Consider the following 16,759-nt stretch of genomic DNA (forward strand, 5'->3'; position numbering starts at 1 on the left):
TAATTTGCATATGTTGATCGGTGTACTGTTAATTACCAAAACTGCTTCATGAGTATTTGCACTCCAAATGTATTTATTTATTTTAAACATCAGGTACCACAAACCTTTTTATAAATTATAGATTTATAAATATAGCCATTAAAGATAATGTCTGGCAGGCGCGTCGTTAGACATGGGCATCCGGGGCTTCAGCCCCGGATGTTTTTTTTATAGCCCCGGATCTCAAAAAAATTAATTTATTGATAATTATTATTTTTTTTTAATAATTTTGTATTTATTAAAAAAAATTGACCGGGTCTTTTAATATATCCTTCGGAATCAATCATGTATTAAAGACGATTAAAATGTGTTCAAGCAGATCAAAGTTACTATGGTAACTCTCACACAGAGACGCACAACGTGAGCGATTTAGCTATCCAAGTTCATCTCCAGGATTTGCGCGCAACAGCAAACAATCTCACAGCAATAAAAAATAAAATAAAAAAATAACGCAGTCAGCACCGCCGCACAGTCTTCTGTCAGACCAGATGTTGTCAGGCTATATGTCAGTAAAACTCTGAAAAACTAACTTACTGTCGTGTCAGCCGTTTGCTCGCGGCGCGCACTCTTCAATCACGCGCAAATGCGGCGCGCCCTGTATCACGCAAAATAAACTACTAGCATGTAACGTCGTGTTCTGTCGTCAATTAAGTATTGAAATAACCAAAAGGGAGATTAAAGCTGCGTCAAAACTCTATGTCGGGGCTTTTGTATTCCTTTGTAGGCTACATAAGTTACACATTTTGGCGTAGCCCTACTAATTTTTCATTATTAATATTATAATATTTTATTAATATTGCAAAGTCATCAAAACTAAATATTTTGTGACCAAAAATGTGACCAAGTGACTGTCTTTATGAGTGAACAATTTTATAGTGCCAAAAACATTGATTAACTCAAGAAAGAAGCAAGTTGCTGAAACCAAACTTTAATGCTAAAAAGTTTACATCTATGCAAAATAATCCTTGAAAGATTTCTCATTTAAGGCCATTCCTGTTTGGAATATGTGATTGTGTATTGTCAACTATAAGCAGAAACATTTTGCATTTCCATTTTCTAGTGTGGCTCATTTATTTCAACATTTATCCTCATTCTCATGTTTAAGAATCTGTTATCTGCTTGACAAATAATTTATGTATACTGCCCACTGACATGCTTTTAAAGCTATAATTGTTATAAAAAAAATGTTGGCCTTCAAACACCTTAAAATGCACATATGTAGGTCCGAGAAATCCAAATTTTCTCGGGGGAGCATGCCCCCGAACCCCCCTAACTACCTCACATTTTAATGTGTGTGTCTGTGTGGTAATATGGGCTGGTGTGGCAACAGTGCCAGGACTGAATTTTTTAACTAGTCTGACCCCCTGCATATAGGCCTAAAATATACATTATTCTCTGTATCGAATCATGTTATCTTATTACCCACACCAGCCCCTGATGTTTCAGGCTCAGCCCCTGATGTTTTTAAAACCTAGAAACGCCCCTGATGTCTGGATGCAAAGCAAGGATCAGTCGTTTATCCAAACACCCAAATGCAAAACCACTGATAAAAATCAGAAGACACGTCAGTCAGTGTAAATAGGAGTCTCTGTTGCAATGTGTAAATGTCGGTTTGAATAAAGGCCATCTCTATATTTGCACAGTACTCTCAATCTGGCATCCCTGGAGTGACCCTGTGGCCCAGTTAAAAGAACCTACAATTTCGTGAATCTGATTGGACAGGTGCCTCGGTACATGCTCCAGCAGCCAATGGCGTGAAGGGGGCGTGGCCACGGGCGTACAGTACGGCAGTCCTCGGAGAGTGTGTTGCTGCCATTCACTCTCAGCGGGTTTAAAGCGCATCATTTTAACAACAGACTGAAGCATCTGCAACCATGTCTGAGGTCAGTATGAACAAACTCGACGCTTTTGGTTGATACGAGGGTGTTTGAGCCTTGCGATGTGATGAATTTATGACTTTTGCTGGTAATGAAAACGACATGGTGCCCTTTGAAAAGGCCCACGTGAATTAGTTAGCATTTCATATGTGATATTGGTTTATCTCGATCGAGAGAGGTATAAAGTACCGGTAATACAATACAATAGAGTACAATACATGTAGTAAATGAGGCTGGAGGGCATATAATACTGCATGTGTGCAGAGAGCGCCATGTCTACGTGGGTGTGGCGCGTGACCGTACGTTAGAATATAGAGCGAGCGCTTTTGTGTTCCGTTGTTTTTAAGCGTTGTTTTTTGACGCTTTTTGGACCTCTACATCGCGTTTACGACACCTTATAGAGAGGGTTAGCCCAAAAATCCTGTAGTAGCCTATGACTCGAATGACTTTAATAAAGGGAGATGTTAGAGAGATGGTGATAGCCTCAGTCACCATTCATTGTCATTACATGGAACAATTATGCAATAAAAAGTGGAAGGTGACATTATTTATGGAAGCTTTTTCCACCCCAGAATAACAAATATTTATAGGTAATTTATCTCACAGTTCAATTATTTTTTTTCTTGCAATTGCGAGTAAAGTTGATAAAGTCATAATTAGAGTTATAAAGTCATAAATTGTGAGATAAAAACTCTAAATTCTCAGCAAAAAGTATTTTTTCCCCCTCAGAATTGGACTTTATAATTTGCAATGGTGAGTTTATATCTCACAATTCTGATAAAAAAAAAAGTTAGAATTGTGAGATATAGGCCTAAAGCGCAATTGCAAGAAAAAAAAAAAAGTAATTGTGAGTTTATTCTGATTCTTACTTTATAACGAGCAATTCTGACTTTTTTCTCGCAAATGCGAGTTTACATCTCACAATTCTGAGTTGCTCAGAATTGTGAGATATAAACGTGCAATTCTGAGAGAAAAAAAGTCAGAATTGTGAGAGAAAAAAAGTCTTATCTTTTCAATAGTTTTATTCCAGGGCGGAAACAAGCTTCCCAACATTATACTTACCATTGCATTCTGTGGTTTTCTCTGAAGAACTTCTTACAAGTTTGGAAGGACGTGATCGATGATGCCAGGAAATTAACCTTTGAAATAATTTGTTCCTTTGCTATTTTGAACCGTGAACCATGTCTCTGTGTGTTAGCGCCTGCTTTCACCACAGTCTCATTCATTGTGCAACAGCCGGACATTTTGGGAAGTTTTTAAATCAACTAAAATGTTCTTTAATTCCATGATCTTTGAGCTTTTTCAAATGGTGACTTGTAGTTCGTTGGAAGCAGAGTTATTTTAGTATTAGAGAATGTGGGTTTTTTGTCCGTTACCCATTAAAAGTACCGCGTAAAATACGTTAACGGTTCTTTTCCAAAAATACTTGTCAGTTAAAGGTGTGAGAAATGGCTTTTAAGTTAGTCCTACTGCACACTGAAATCTAATATGTGTTACGACTGAGGTTTACTGGTTTACTGTAACAGGAAGATGGACCAACAGAAGTTGGTTGATGATGGTGTGCCTTGGTGTGCATGTCACGTAATCAGGGCAGAGAATCACTGGCATAGTAAAGTGTGTGTAAGAGGAACGGAGTTTGCCCTGATTAGAGATCTGCTGAAAGCCTTCATTATTGTACGCTTGCTGTTGTGCCGTGGTTATGTAATCACGCCATGTCTCCCACCAGCACTGTGAAGCAAGACTACGAATGTAAAACAGCCATGACCAAAATCTTTTCAGTCCTTTTTTAAGAAATAAGAATTGAATGCATATGGATGTAGAGGGTTATTCAGAGCAGAGTCCAAAATGAATGGGGCTTAAGGGAATTTTCACTGAAAATAACTGATATTCTGTCGTGCTTTAGTCTTGCGGTTACATATCACAAACAAATCTACACCGTTGCTGTAGATTCTGTTGCAACACAGCAAAATAAGTAATGTTATACCAGAGTTGTGAAATGTGATGAAAGACTCATCACTTGCTATGGTTCTATCCACTTATTTTTATGTGAATTTTGGAATATCACTGGATGAAAACGGCAAGATGGGCACACAAAACTTATGCACTCAATTAAGGCAGATCATTTTTTCAATCCGATGAGAAAACTTGCATAAACTACGATGGAAACACATAAATCCCTTGATGTGCAACAAAAAACTCATTTGATTTTCCCTCAGAAGAGGCTGTGATTGGATAACTGGACTAACTAGTGGACCAATGCATCTCAAATGTTGGCTTGGTTGTTATGAAATGTCTGTCATTAGAATGATTTGGTTTAATTCCCTCCAAAAGAGTCTCACACGATTGCGTTCCCAAACACCAGCATCCGAGAACATGACGGCGTTTATTGCGTTTCGTCTGACGCTCTAAGACGCAACTCATTTATGATTTTATAAAAGAAATGAGTTGATGATTATTGAAAGAGCCAGATTTCAACTTGCAGTTTTATTACAGTTATTTTGCACCAATTTCCCATGAAGTGATGATTTTGTTCTATTGAACACATGGGGTGGAAACTATGTTTTATTCGCAAATGTTTTAGGCCTATGCATTGCAATATTCCAATTTTGCACACAAGTTAAATTTGCAACTTTGCGCGGAAACAGCTAATAGGCCAGTCCTTAGAAAGTTATCATAACTTTCAGTGATCTCAAAAGTCTTAAAGAAAACTGAAATCAGTATTGCTGACTGATTGTCCACATGACGTGTTCTGTCTGGTCATGCTGTTGGTGTTTCACAGGCTGAGTTTCAGAAAGCAGCAGAGGAGGTCAAACAGCTGAAAGCCAAACCAGCGGATGCTGAGATGCTGGAAATCTACAGTCTGTACAAACAGGCCACCGTAGGAGATGTCAACACAGGTCAGCTTTTCCACTAACTAACCCATACACGTGGCTTAAGTCTAAAACTAGATTGCAGCTCTTTAAAAGGTGTGTGTGTGTGTGTGTGTTTCTTTCCAGCTCGACCAGGCATGTTAGACTTCACTGGCAAGGCCAAATGGGACGCCTGGGAGGCAAAGAAAGGTCAGTTTCTCCTCCCTGCCACCAGAGTGCAGCGAGATATCATTAGGAGTCGTTAGAAAAAGGGATCGTAAGTCGTAGAGACTTGAAAGTTTGAGGGATGGTAGTACTCACACCCTCTACAACGTCACCAAAGCTCACTCCGATCGGCCTGATGGTGGCGCTACAGTGGTCAAAATTACAAAATGGCTCATAGCTCCTGAACCTAGGCTTAAGTGTCTTATATCGTGGGAATCCTTGGCTCAATATGAACAAAATGCATGTCTCTGATTCGATCGTCACACTGGCGAAATGTTCGGGTACTTTGGATTTTTCGAAAACCCTACTTTTGCGAACTAGTCCTAGGTTTTTCGACCAATCGGAACCAAACCAGTGCAGAAAGATTCTCTGGACTCTGATTGTCAATAATTATCAAAAAGTCGAAACCGGTCGATGTGGGCGTGGACACTTCTACTAAAACGGCTATCCCTAACCGAATGAGATAATTTCACCAAACTTGGTACACCTATCTATGTATGGGCTTATGTGGTCACGTGAAAAAGGACGTGGTGACTGGCCACTTGGTGGCGCTATAACACGAAAAAAAACATGAAAACGGCTATAGCTATGCAACAGTCAGTCCGATTGACTTGAAAACTGGGATGCGGTGTCTTTGTCCAAAGTGCCGCAGTTGTTTACGAGGACATTCGAGTATCTCAAAAAACACGGCCGCCATTGGCCAGTGGAGTTCGAGCTGGTTTCAGATAAGGTTAACAAAGGCCAATCGGAATGAAATTCGCTAGGAATTCAAAAGAAATCGACAACCGGCAACTTTGTCAATCAAAACGTTCGTAAATATTGGAGTTTAATCCGAAAACCTACTTTCGCGAACTAGTTCTAGGTTTTTGGCTCTACCTCGATAACTTAAAAAGCTTTAAAACATATATTTCCTGTATTGACTGTAAATTGTCTTTTCTATCTATGATCTATTTGGTTACATGCTTGCTAAATAAAACTTAATATCTTTTTACGCATATTCATTGCTGCTTGCAGCTATATTTTATTAGTTTGTGTTTTCTCAGTCTTAAAGGGGTGGTTCGGGATTTTTGACATTGGACCTCATTTTTAAGTCAGCCTGGTTGTTATTCATCAGTGGAGACATTTTTTTTATTTTATTATCCAGTCCTTATATTTGGATAGTTAGCCGATGCTAGGCTAGCGCGAGTCAATGGTATATGTGTTAGCCAGCCATTAAAAACCGTTTTACCCACTCCACAGTGCACCAAACGCAAATCAATTATAACACTAGACTATCGATGTATATGTCCGTTGAGAGAATAATGTTAGAAATCAAACTTACCTTTCATCACATTGCATTAGTTATAATTTGTTCCCTGTAATCATAAGCCTTGTCTACAGCAGCAGCGGAGTGATATTGATTACCTAGGCAACCGAGTGAGCCGGTACACACATGACGCAAGTGTATTTACCTGCCGCTGGTACACTGATTACAGTGCGCTTCTGTTCTGTGTTTACTTTTTGCCGCATTACTAACCGGAGCAAAGTAAAATTCCGCAGCTGCTGAGAAACTAGTTCCTTTGGGATCATTGAGATGAAAGGTATGTTTGATTTCTAACATTATTCTCTCAACGGACATATACATCGATAGTCTAGTGTTATAATTGATTTGCGTTTGGTGCACTGTGGAGTGGGTAAAACGGTTTTTAATGGCTGGCTAACATATACCATTGACTCGCGCTAGCCTAGCATCGGCTAACTATCCAAATATAAGGACTGGATAATTTAAAAAAAAAAATGTCTCCACTGATGAATAACAACCAGGCTGACTTAAAAATGAGGTCCGATGTCAAAAATCCCGAACCACCCCTTTAATATATAGAATAAATAATCTCCAAAAGCAGCTCTGTGTGTGTGTGTGTGTGTGTGTGTGTGTGTGTGTGTGTGTGTGTGTGTGTGTGTGTGTGTGTGTGTGTGTGTGTGTGTGTGTGTGTGTGTGTGTGTGTGTGTGTGTGTCCCTTTACATCTGTTTTTCTTCTCTTGCATGTTTCAGGAATGAGTAAGGATGATGCTGTGAAAGCCTACATCGCTAAGGTAGAGGAGCTGAAAGGGAAATACGGGATCTAACAGCCGGAGCCCATCACAGCCAGCCTGCCTTTACCTGTACTGTTCTCCTCATATAAAGCGCCTTAAGGCATCCAGTGTGTCCCTCATGAGGGTGTTACGGTTACGCTGTAGCACGCAGACTCTGTTCTGTGTGAGAGAATAGGCACATTCCCCGCAGGCCAAGAGAAATCGACCACCAGCAACCATGTAGTGAAAAGCAACAAATCAACCATGTAGTGAAAAGCAACAAATCGACCAGCATCAACCATGTAGTGAAAAGCCCTAATGAATGCAATGCCATAAAATCACTTTTTCAAAACCCCCGTGTTCAATTTGTATTTTCTTACAAACACTGATGAAGATAAACATGTTGGATTTCCCTTAAAAACGATCATGTGATTGATTTCTTTTTTTAAAGTGAGACCCCTGTGGAAGATTTTGTGATTAAAAAATGACCTGATCAAATATTCAAATGCTTGCTGTGTGACTGTTTACTTGTTTCAAGATGTTATAGTGCATTCATGTAAAAAAAAAAAAGTTACATTTTATTGACTACACTTGAGTTGTTTTCCTGAGACAGACTTGATAATGTGCATGACTGCAACTAGTGTGAATATCTTGATATTATCAGTTGTTTGAGGGCTTATCATCTAGTCAAGGGTCACATCATGACCAGAGATTCACTAACACATGAAAGCATTCAAATGTTTATTTCTATCCACTGGGATCATGTGTTGGATGATGATAAAACATTGAGGTTTAACTGAATGATGTGTCCCTTTCAGCATTTCTTCACCTCAGTCTGGTAAGGGATCAAAGTCTTTTTGCTAGAGAGTGTAAATTGCATTTATGTTTTGGGTCACCGTCACTACATAAAGGACTTTGCCCGGTCAATAATGATAATCAGCAGTTTAATCTGTGAAGAGAAACATTGTTAGCAATAGAAGTTTAACACCTAATGCAGGCTTGGTATAAACAACAAAAACTACATATAGGCCTAGTATTATTTGTGACTATTATGTTTTTATTAGTAACAATTAGCCATTTTACTGTAGTGTCTTGTCTAGAGAAAAAAAAGATTAATGATTAGTTATTTGTTAAAATAGTTCTAGCAACCTAATACTGGGGGGGAAATTATAATCTGAACAAAACTAAAAATGCGAGAATGGGAAAAGTAGCCTACTACTGTCACTATTAAAAATATAACTAGGCCTTTTACGATATATCGTTTTTAGGAATAAATGTTGAAACATTTTACCATATGTGTGTCATCTTGTTCCTTCAGCTGTGGACCAATGAAAATAAACTCTTAAAATACATTTTCCACACACTAAAATTTGTGTAAAGCACACACAAACATATAGGAATTGTTGATGTCTATTTTACTCATTAATTAGATTACAGTTTTGTAATTATTAATATGTCTACTTTTAGGCTTTGTATAGTTTTAATCTATGGGGAAATATGAATGCGTAACGTTTCCAAGATAATTCTGTTGCCTTCATATAGCAAAAATAAAGAAAACATAATCTATATATTAGTTTTCTTTAAAAAAAAAATCCTTAAGTATTCAAATGTGCGAAGTTGGAGAAACTCCCTCCTGCATATGCTGCCTCTCGCTTAATAATATCAGATTTAGTTAGCGAATACCTCCGTGACCGGAACACTAACGCGCGCGCCCGTGATCTGCGTGTCAAGGCGAGACGGGCGGGTTTAAACACTGAACTACTTCTGTTAATCTTACACTGAAATTATACTGTACTTTCGACTGGAGTTGACTTGGCTTCTTCGTCTCGCTTCTCCTGGTCTGCTGGCTGTTGAAATCAATATGACGGCAATAAAAATCAGGGTAATGCCTTTTAAATGTATTTTTAAGTGTTTATTTTACGTTTGGGATCAAATTTTACATTTGCTTTAGATTAGAGGGCAATAATATGCTTCCTAATATTTAGCGCAATCGACTTTTACAAGAAGGAATAACAAAATGAAGTGTTATAATGAACGGGGAAAACATATATTATTATATGTACAAAAAAAATATTGGCCTACTATTTTTTTTAAATACTAAACTTATAAAGGAGATAAACAGATTTTGAACCGCAGTCTGGCAACTTTCAATCAGAAACTCTGTCAGACAAAAACAGTTCTAAAGCTGTCACTGCACCCTTATATCTTTGTTCTGGAGCACACTACTTGAGTGCACTTATTAAAAATGTTAATTGACAGCATTTAAATCAGAAAATGAGCGATGGTTTGGCTAGATAAGACTCTTAATTCCTCGGCTGGGATCGTGTAGAGCTGCACTGAAACTGCAATTTGGACCTTCAAATCGTTGGACCCCATTGAAGTCCATATGGAGAAAAATCCTGGAATGTTTTCCTCAAAAAACGTAATTTTTCTATTGCCTAAGTTAGTCTGGCAGTATTGAGAGTTTAAATAGTGGTTCAATTTCACAGCAGTGACAGACAGTGCCAAAGTTTAGGGCAAACCCCATCGTTACCTCTCTGTCACCAATGAGGGCAGGTCCCGGAGATGTGTTGGCTGTGACGTGGGATGTTGGAAAGGAGGAGGACATAACTATTAAAGTCCCCCTGTGGTGAAAATCCAGCTTTTATTGTTGTTTATGTCTATGTGGTGTTTTTAATATGCTTTAAGACAAACCATGTGTAAATTCATAAGTCGACACCATTGCTGAGTATTTTCTCCTTAAAACTGCAGTGAACCAAAGACAGTCTCAAAAACACGCCTTGAAATCGCTGGTGTTTCTGACGTCACAAACTACCTTGTAACCAATCAGATCAACGTGTGATCGTCAACCAGTGGATCTCTGAGCTGTGTGAGTGAGTGGAGGCGGGGCTCATTCGTATATTCATAGAACCGCGTATACTAAAGGAGGCAAGGGTGTAGAGTTACATTCAAGATATTTTAAGGCATGAAGATTTTTTATTTATTTTTTCAAGGAAAAAACATTTAAATATGTCATTTTGGTGATCAAAGATGAGTTTTAAGGGATAAAATTATTGACTACAGGGGGACTGTAAAGATAAGTTGTCGCTTAATTGAGAATTGATGCCACGGGCCAAATTTAAAGAAACAAACAAAAAATTGTTGCAAAAAGGGCTCTTATCTACTCAGAGGCCAAAGGTCAGGTGCAGGTCTATCTGTGCACGTGTACGTCTTCTTTTCTGAGAGTGAAGTGCGAAACATAAGAGCAGGATCTCATGTTGACACAGATGGATCAGATTTCTTCTGTTTCTCTCTAGGTCGCGGCGGTTCCACATGGGAAATCCGTTCCTCTTTTTCTAGACGCATTGTGCCGCAGTCTTATCATCCTGTGCACGTCTCTGTCCGTCGTCCTCTCGTCTGTTGCGGTGTGTGACGGTCACTGGCTGCTGGCCGGCGGACACATGTTCGGTCTATGGTATTTCTGCTCGGTGGATCAGCAGAGCTTTAAAGCGTCCCAGAACTGCACCACACATCTGGAGGAGTCGGGGGTGGAGGGTCTCGGCGTGGGCTTGCCGGCCTGTCGCTCGGTCATCACGCTGGCTGTGGTCAGTGCTATATTCGGACTGGAGCTGCTCGTGATGTCGCAGGCGAGCGAAGGGAGGGACTCGAGTCGGCGCTGGACTCTCGGGACACGGCTGGTGCTGCTGGCGGGGATCATGGCCGCCGGAGGGGTCGCGGTGTTTGTGCTCCTGTTAGGGACATTTGCAACACTCCTAGGGTTCACGCTCACCTTCTGGTGCCAGTTCACCGCCACTGTCCTGTTCTGCCTCAATGGACTGGCAGCACGGCACATCCAGCAAATCCAACCTCTGCTGCCCTTTAGTGGACGTCCTGACAAACTGCAGAAATCTGACATCTGACAGGGGATTTTGATGGTTTGTTAATAATCAGGTACACTCTTTGAAATAGGGCCCAGTGTTATAGATATTGCACACACTCTTAAAAATAAAGGTTCCAAAAGGGGGTTCCAAAAGTGATGTCATTGAAGATCCATTTTTTGGTTCCTCAAAGAGACATTCTTAAAAGAACCATGTTTTTTCTTGTTGTGAGGAACATTTTAGTAATCTAAAGAACCGTTTTCCACTATATAGAACCTTTTGTGGAATGAAAAGGTTCCATGGATGTTAATGCCAATTATGAACCTTTATTTTTAAAAGTGCAGGTGTTGTCCATGTATTTTTAATGACACGTTGCATTGTGATGTGTTTTATGGTTGAAGGGAAACTTAAAGGAAAATGTCCTGGAAGAAAGATGCCGGCAACTTTCCATTTTTCTCATTTTTTTTTCCCCCAGTGTAGATAATAACTTTAATTTTCCACAAACCTGAACGTTTTTACTAGTCTCTGTTTGCTTGTGTTTTATTTATTTTAATCATAAATATTTCTTTCACAGCAGCTCGTTTCAGTCTATCTATCTATTTTGTCATTCATTCTCATTTCCATTTAATTTCAATAATGATATAATTAATGATGATCAGCACTTGATAGCTGACAGTTTTCATCTGTGCATAAATGACTCTTTACATTTAGTCTTTGTAGTATATTTAATGAAATGTTCTCTCTTTTACATCAGATGCTTTTTTACAGTATTTTTAATTCTTTCTTATCTATACATCTCATTCAATGAGGAGATCCCTAGACAGTTCATTTAATAAAAATAATGTTTTTGTCTTTACATTTTTGTGTATTTCACAACTCACACTGTTTCACAGGACAACACATGGATATTAGGTGTTCAAGCAAGGCATCATTATTATCTCAATATTTACACAGCCAAACAATGGGATGGAAAAAAAATAACATTAAAGGGGTAAATATATGCCTTTTTACTAGTTTAATGTTTCATGAGGTTCACTTTTATTTGCACTTATTTTATTTACAGTTTTATTTGCACACAAAATAGTCTTATATTTGCGAAACATGATTTTCCAGTGTGGCCTCATTTCAGTGGTGCACTGTCTCCTTTAAGACTTCAGTAAACGGTCACTGATTGGCTAACATCGTCACATGTTCCCTGGGTGCTTCTCATTTCTTAAACTGTGAGGAGAGGACACACAAACTAGGAAATGAGTCGAAAAGTTAAATGGATGTTGATGTGTTGTTGTGCAGCCAGTCAGATTAAAGTGCCTATTAGAGTGACATCATGATGTGGAAAGAGTCACTCTTTTGTATTAAGGATGAATATTTACAGTCATGAAAGCTCTTATATGTCAAAAGTTCAATGAAAATTTGATTCCTCGTGTCATAACTTTTAAATAATATCTCTTATTGTGCTGTCTTTACCTATTATTATTGACATTATATATATATATATATATATATATATATATATATATATATATATATATATATATATATATATTAAAATTTATATATTTATATATATATAATTATTATTTTATTATTTATTTTTTTACATTATTTATTTTTTATTGCACATAAAATACATTATTTTTTCATAATAACTACAACACCACAATGAACAAGCATATACAATACAAATACAATCATTTCCCTAAACTGTCAGACAGTTTGCTATGGCCATGAAGCTTTTCTCTCAGTGAGTGTCAGTCGACTGAAAGCTTTTGATTCAGGTTTGAATGGACTGTGCATTTCTGATTGGTTCACCTGTTGCCACTCTCAGAAGAAAAGGTTCTATATGGAACTTAAAGGTTCCGTCAGGCGCTTCATATATAGACCCTTTTATGGGTTCCCATCATGGGATCATTTAATGGATGTAGTTTTAATTCACTAATTTAGTTTAAATTCATCTTTAATTTTAACCCTTGTGTGTAAGTTCAAAAAAGTGACATGTTTGTGTCCAAAACAAATCATACAAATATAATATATTAATATTTTGCTCTGCTTTTACTGACTTTTGGATATGATTGGTTAATGATTAGCAACAACATTAATATTTATGCATTATTATTTTTGTGCATTGTCAGATTTTTTTGTTTTTTTTGTTATATAGGGGCGTTCCATAGACACAATGATTTTTATACTGTATAAACTGTATCTTCTATCTCCTAACTCTACCCATCACAGAAAACTTTCTGCATTTTTTACATTTTCAAAAAAAGATAATTCTGTATGAATGATCGTTTTCCTCATGTGGTCCTAAAAATGTCTAGCCTAGAAATCTAGACGCACCCTAGCGGCAGCAAATGTAATTTGCACTCAGTGTCGTTTAGCAACTCTCCGTTGGCTTGCGAGCTGGAAAAACCAAACTCTAGTCAGGCCAATCACATCGTGTATAGAGCCGGTGGGCGGGCTTAACATGATGACGGCAGAGTTGTGACGTGAATTCCCTGCTACTTGAAAACAGAGAAGAGCTGCTGCTACTGGCGAACAGCGGTCTCTCCAATCGGCTTTGGCCGTGACTCTGGAAGACTTGGAGTTAAGATTTTCTTTGAGAAAAGAACAAAGAACGGCACTGAAGTCATTCTTAAAAAAGGAAGATGTGTTCAGAGTTTTGCCGACCGGATACGGCAATATTTTAATCCATCAACTAGATCCACTGGTGGGAAAACGCTCTGGTTGGTTGTAGCGCTGTCCTATTGTGTGCAGAGGGAATCTGAAAGACAACCTTTTATCCCGCCCCTCGGATTGAGCCCTGCCAATGGTGTGGGTCTGACTTGTCAGGCTAAAAAATGTCCCCACAAATTCAAAAATTACTAGTATTACTATCATTGTGGGGACATTTGGTCCTAATAACTTAGGGTTTACCAGGACCACACACACACACACACACACACACATTCAACTGGCTCTATACTGCCATGCAAAGGCAAAAGACCATAACTTCGTTTTTGGTCGAAAATGAGTTATTTATATTTTTGGCACATGCAAGACCTCCTTTATCATGTGGATGAGTATCTTGAATCAATTCCGTTGTTTTTTCGAGAAAATAATGAGTTGTCTTAACAGTAACTTCCAAAAGCCCATTAGAAACCAAGGCAGAACACCGGAACACCAGTTATCGCTCTTTGGCTTTGTTCTGGAACGCTCAAATTGAGTTACGGTACTCTGCCTTTGTTTAGCCGCGCGTCAATATGAAGTTACTGTACTGTTCTATCAAATAATGCTGCCTACCAGATTGTACGGTTATCTGCCTTTGTTTTACTATCCATTAAAATTAAAATTACGGTGTAGCCTGTGTAGCCTACTTTGTACAGCTGCCTTCAGTCCCTGTAACTTCTGATGTCCTCAGAGCTTTGTCCTGCACAAACGCGGTCAGAGCATTTAGTATGGTCTGAACCCGCTCCATCGACAAACGTGCCATATCGATCGCGAAGGATTATGCAGAGAGAGTTGACAGAAAAATGTTACACATGCCGTAGCAGATGAATACAACAAAGAACTAAAAAAACTTCGCCGGCGCCTTCAACCCCGCCCTAAACAAGGGGGGCAATCATTCGGAAAAAACTGAAGCTTCCCCGAGCGCCGCCATTGATTAGCAGACCATCACCTGCTGTTAGCATGCCATTGACTCCCATTCATTTTGGCGTCACTTTGACAGCGAATAACTTTACATCTGAGGCGTTAAAGACTCCATTTTTCCATTATTTATTACTAAAGAAACACGAAAATGTATAAAAGGCTCCATTACCTTGTATCTTACGTTATGGCCCCGTAGAAGCCGTTTTTGTAAAAATAGGCTAACGATTGCGTCATAACCACTCGACTCTCTGTCGCACAGTAGAGAGATTACCGTATGGACAGGAGGAGAAGCTCGCGCGCAATCGGGGGGACGTGGAGGCAAAGTGACAAAGTAATTAATCAGAATACCTAGCAAAAGTTTCTCCTGCTCCTAGCTCATGGACACCTCCTACTCACACTCTCCGTCTCTGCAAGTTTCGGAAGGGAATGATTCAGATTTCTCTCGGCACAGCTACTAGAAGACAGACAGGTTGCTCACGTCACATCTATGTCGTCAAGCTCAGTGTGAGTCTGCGCAGTACGCTCAGCCATCAGGAAGAGAGAGCTTCTAACTGACTTCACTTTTCTCAGTTGAATCCAATGGGGTCGCTGTGTCCAGTTTATATACTGTCTATGCCCTAAACACGGTCGAGTCAACGCTGGACTAATATATCTATGGAGATATTTTGTCATGTCAAATGTATTAATAATGCCATCGGAATGCAACCAAAGCACATGATAGCAATAAGTAGATGGCTATAAATAATTGTAAATCATACAAAATAAATGCCATGATCACTAGATTTTATACAGGTGTTACTATAATGATTTTGTTAATGGTGATCATCAACCAAATATTGATAATGTGGAAGTTACTGCCTTTTGCCTTGGCATGACTTCTCACTTTTTGCTGACAATACAAAGGCAGAGTACAGTAACTTTAAAATAGTGGTCAAAAGTCAAGTTTGAGCTCAAGATTTTTTTATGTATATAATTTTCATTACTAAAACATCTATTTGCCAGATTTCCAGTGTCCTACCTATAATTAATTTGGCGGGACAACTAAAAATCATTAAAATAATTTTTCTCAGTTCCACACTCTAGCGGGTTAAGGTCTTTTGCCTTTGTAGGGCAGTATAATACAGCAGTATTTGCTCCATAGGCCAAACCTGAGACAGTGCACATCATGTGGAAAATAGTCCAAAAAAAAAAAAAAACTATTTTGAATAACAGCCTAAAGACTGTATGATTTTATTCTTAAATGGTGCTGGGAATATTTTTGGCCATTTTAATGGATTTAAACAGGGATATTTCTGTCCTTTAAGGTCCTCGGTTTAACCATTTTGTGTAAATAGATTTATGAAAGGAAATGAGGGTAAAAAAAATATTAAAATTCCAATAGAAATACACACCTTTGCCTAAATTTTACACTGTTTGCATTAGCATAGCCAAATTCATATATATATATTTTTTTAAACTCTCTAAGGCCCCATAAGTGTTAATTAAATTGATTAAAACGAATCAAGTAGCTTGTAAACATACTTTATCTCTAGAAAAAAAAAGCCTTCATAAAAACTGAGTCAAGAACCCTAGAATTTTATATAGAACCACACTGAGCCTTTTCTCTGAGAGTGGGGCTGCTGTACCAGTGTTGTGCTGGAGCTGTAGGGCAGCGTCAGATGGTTGTGACCAGGTGATCTGATGGTCAGGTGATCTGATGGCTGTGGTCAGGTGGTTGTGGTCAGGTGATCTGATGGTTGTGGCCAGGTGGTTGTGGTCAGGTGATCAGATGGTTGTGGCCAGGTGGTTGTGGTCAGGTGATCTGATGGTTGTGGCCAGGTGGTTGTGGTCAGGTGATCAGATGGTTGTGGCCAGGTGGTTGTGGTCAGGTGATCAGATGGTTGTGGTCAGGTGATCAGGTGGTTGTGGTCAAGTGATCAGATGGTTGTGGTCAGGTGATCTGATGGTTGTGTTCAGGTGATCTGATGGTTGTGGTCAGGTGATCAGATGGTCAGGTGATCTGATGGTTGTGGTCAGGTGATCAGATGGTTGTGGTCAGGTGATAAGATGGTTGTGGTCAGGTGATCTGATGGTTGTGGTCAGGTGATCAGATGGTCAGGTGATCTGATGGTTGTGGTCAGGTGATCAGATGGTTGTGGTCAGGTGATCTGATGGTTGTGGTCAGGTGATCAGATGGTCAGGTGATCTGATGGTTGTGGTCAGGTGATCAGATGGTTGTGGTCAGGGGATCAGATGA

At 39.0% G+C, this 16,759-nt stretch overlaps 2 protein-coding genes across 2 annotated transcripts; both read left to right on the plus strand.

Moving 5' to 3' along the window:
- The first annotated feature begins 1,766 nt into the window (after nt 1-1,766).
- dbi (diazepam binding inhibitor (GABA receptor modulator, acyl-CoA binding protein)) lies at nt 1,767-7,548 on the plus strand. Its single transcript, XM_082176332.1, has 4 exons — nt 1,767-1,922; nt 4,696-4,813; nt 4,913-4,975; nt 7,023-7,548. Exons 1-4 carry the CDS (start codon nt 1,914-1,916, stop codon nt 7,094-7,096), a joined length of 264 nt encoding a protein of 87 aa, XP_082032458.1. The 5' UTR covers nt 1,767-1,913; the 3' UTR covers nt 7,097-7,548.
- Nucleotides 7,549-8,767: 1,219 nt separating this feature from the next.
- Nucleotides 8,768-11,755, plus strand: tmem37 (transmembrane protein 37). Its single transcript, XM_082176310.1, has 2 exons — nt 8,768-8,924; nt 10,339-11,755. Exons 1-2 carry the CDS (start codon nt 8,904-8,906, stop codon nt 10,939-10,941), a joined length of 624 nt encoding a protein of 207 aa, XP_082032436.1. The 5' UTR covers nt 8,768-8,903; the 3' UTR covers nt 10,942-11,755.
- Nucleotides 11,756-16,759: the final 5,004 nt, after the last annotated feature.

Source organism: Leuciscus leuciscus (genome assembly GCF_965113295.1).
Source record: "Leuciscus leuciscus genome assembly, chromosome: 7".
Lineage (NCBI taxonomy): Eukaryota > Metazoa > Chordata > Actinopteri > Cypriniformes > Leuciscidae > Leuciscus > Leuciscus leuciscus.

What these genes read in the sequence shown, in the direction of transcription:
- tmem37 (XM_082176310.1), top strand. Translation starts at nt 8,904, where the DNA reads ATGACGGCAATAAAAATCAGG. An exon ending in TGACGGCAATAAAAATCAGG is followed by an intron (nt 8,925 to 10,338) that starts GTAATGCCTTTT and finishes GTTTCTCTCTAG; the next exon opens with GTCGCGGCGGTTCCACATGG.
- dbi (XM_082176332.1), top strand. An exon ending in CGTAGGAGATGTCAACACAG is followed by an intron (nt 4,814 to 4,912) that starts GTCAGCTTTTCC and finishes GTTTCTTTCCAG; the next exon opens with CTCGACCAGGCATGTTAGAC. An exon ending in CGCCTGGGAGGCAAAGAAAG is followed by an intron (nt 4,976 to 7,022) that starts GTCAGTTTCTCC and finishes TGCATGTTTCAG; the next exon opens with GAATGAGTAAGGATGATGCT.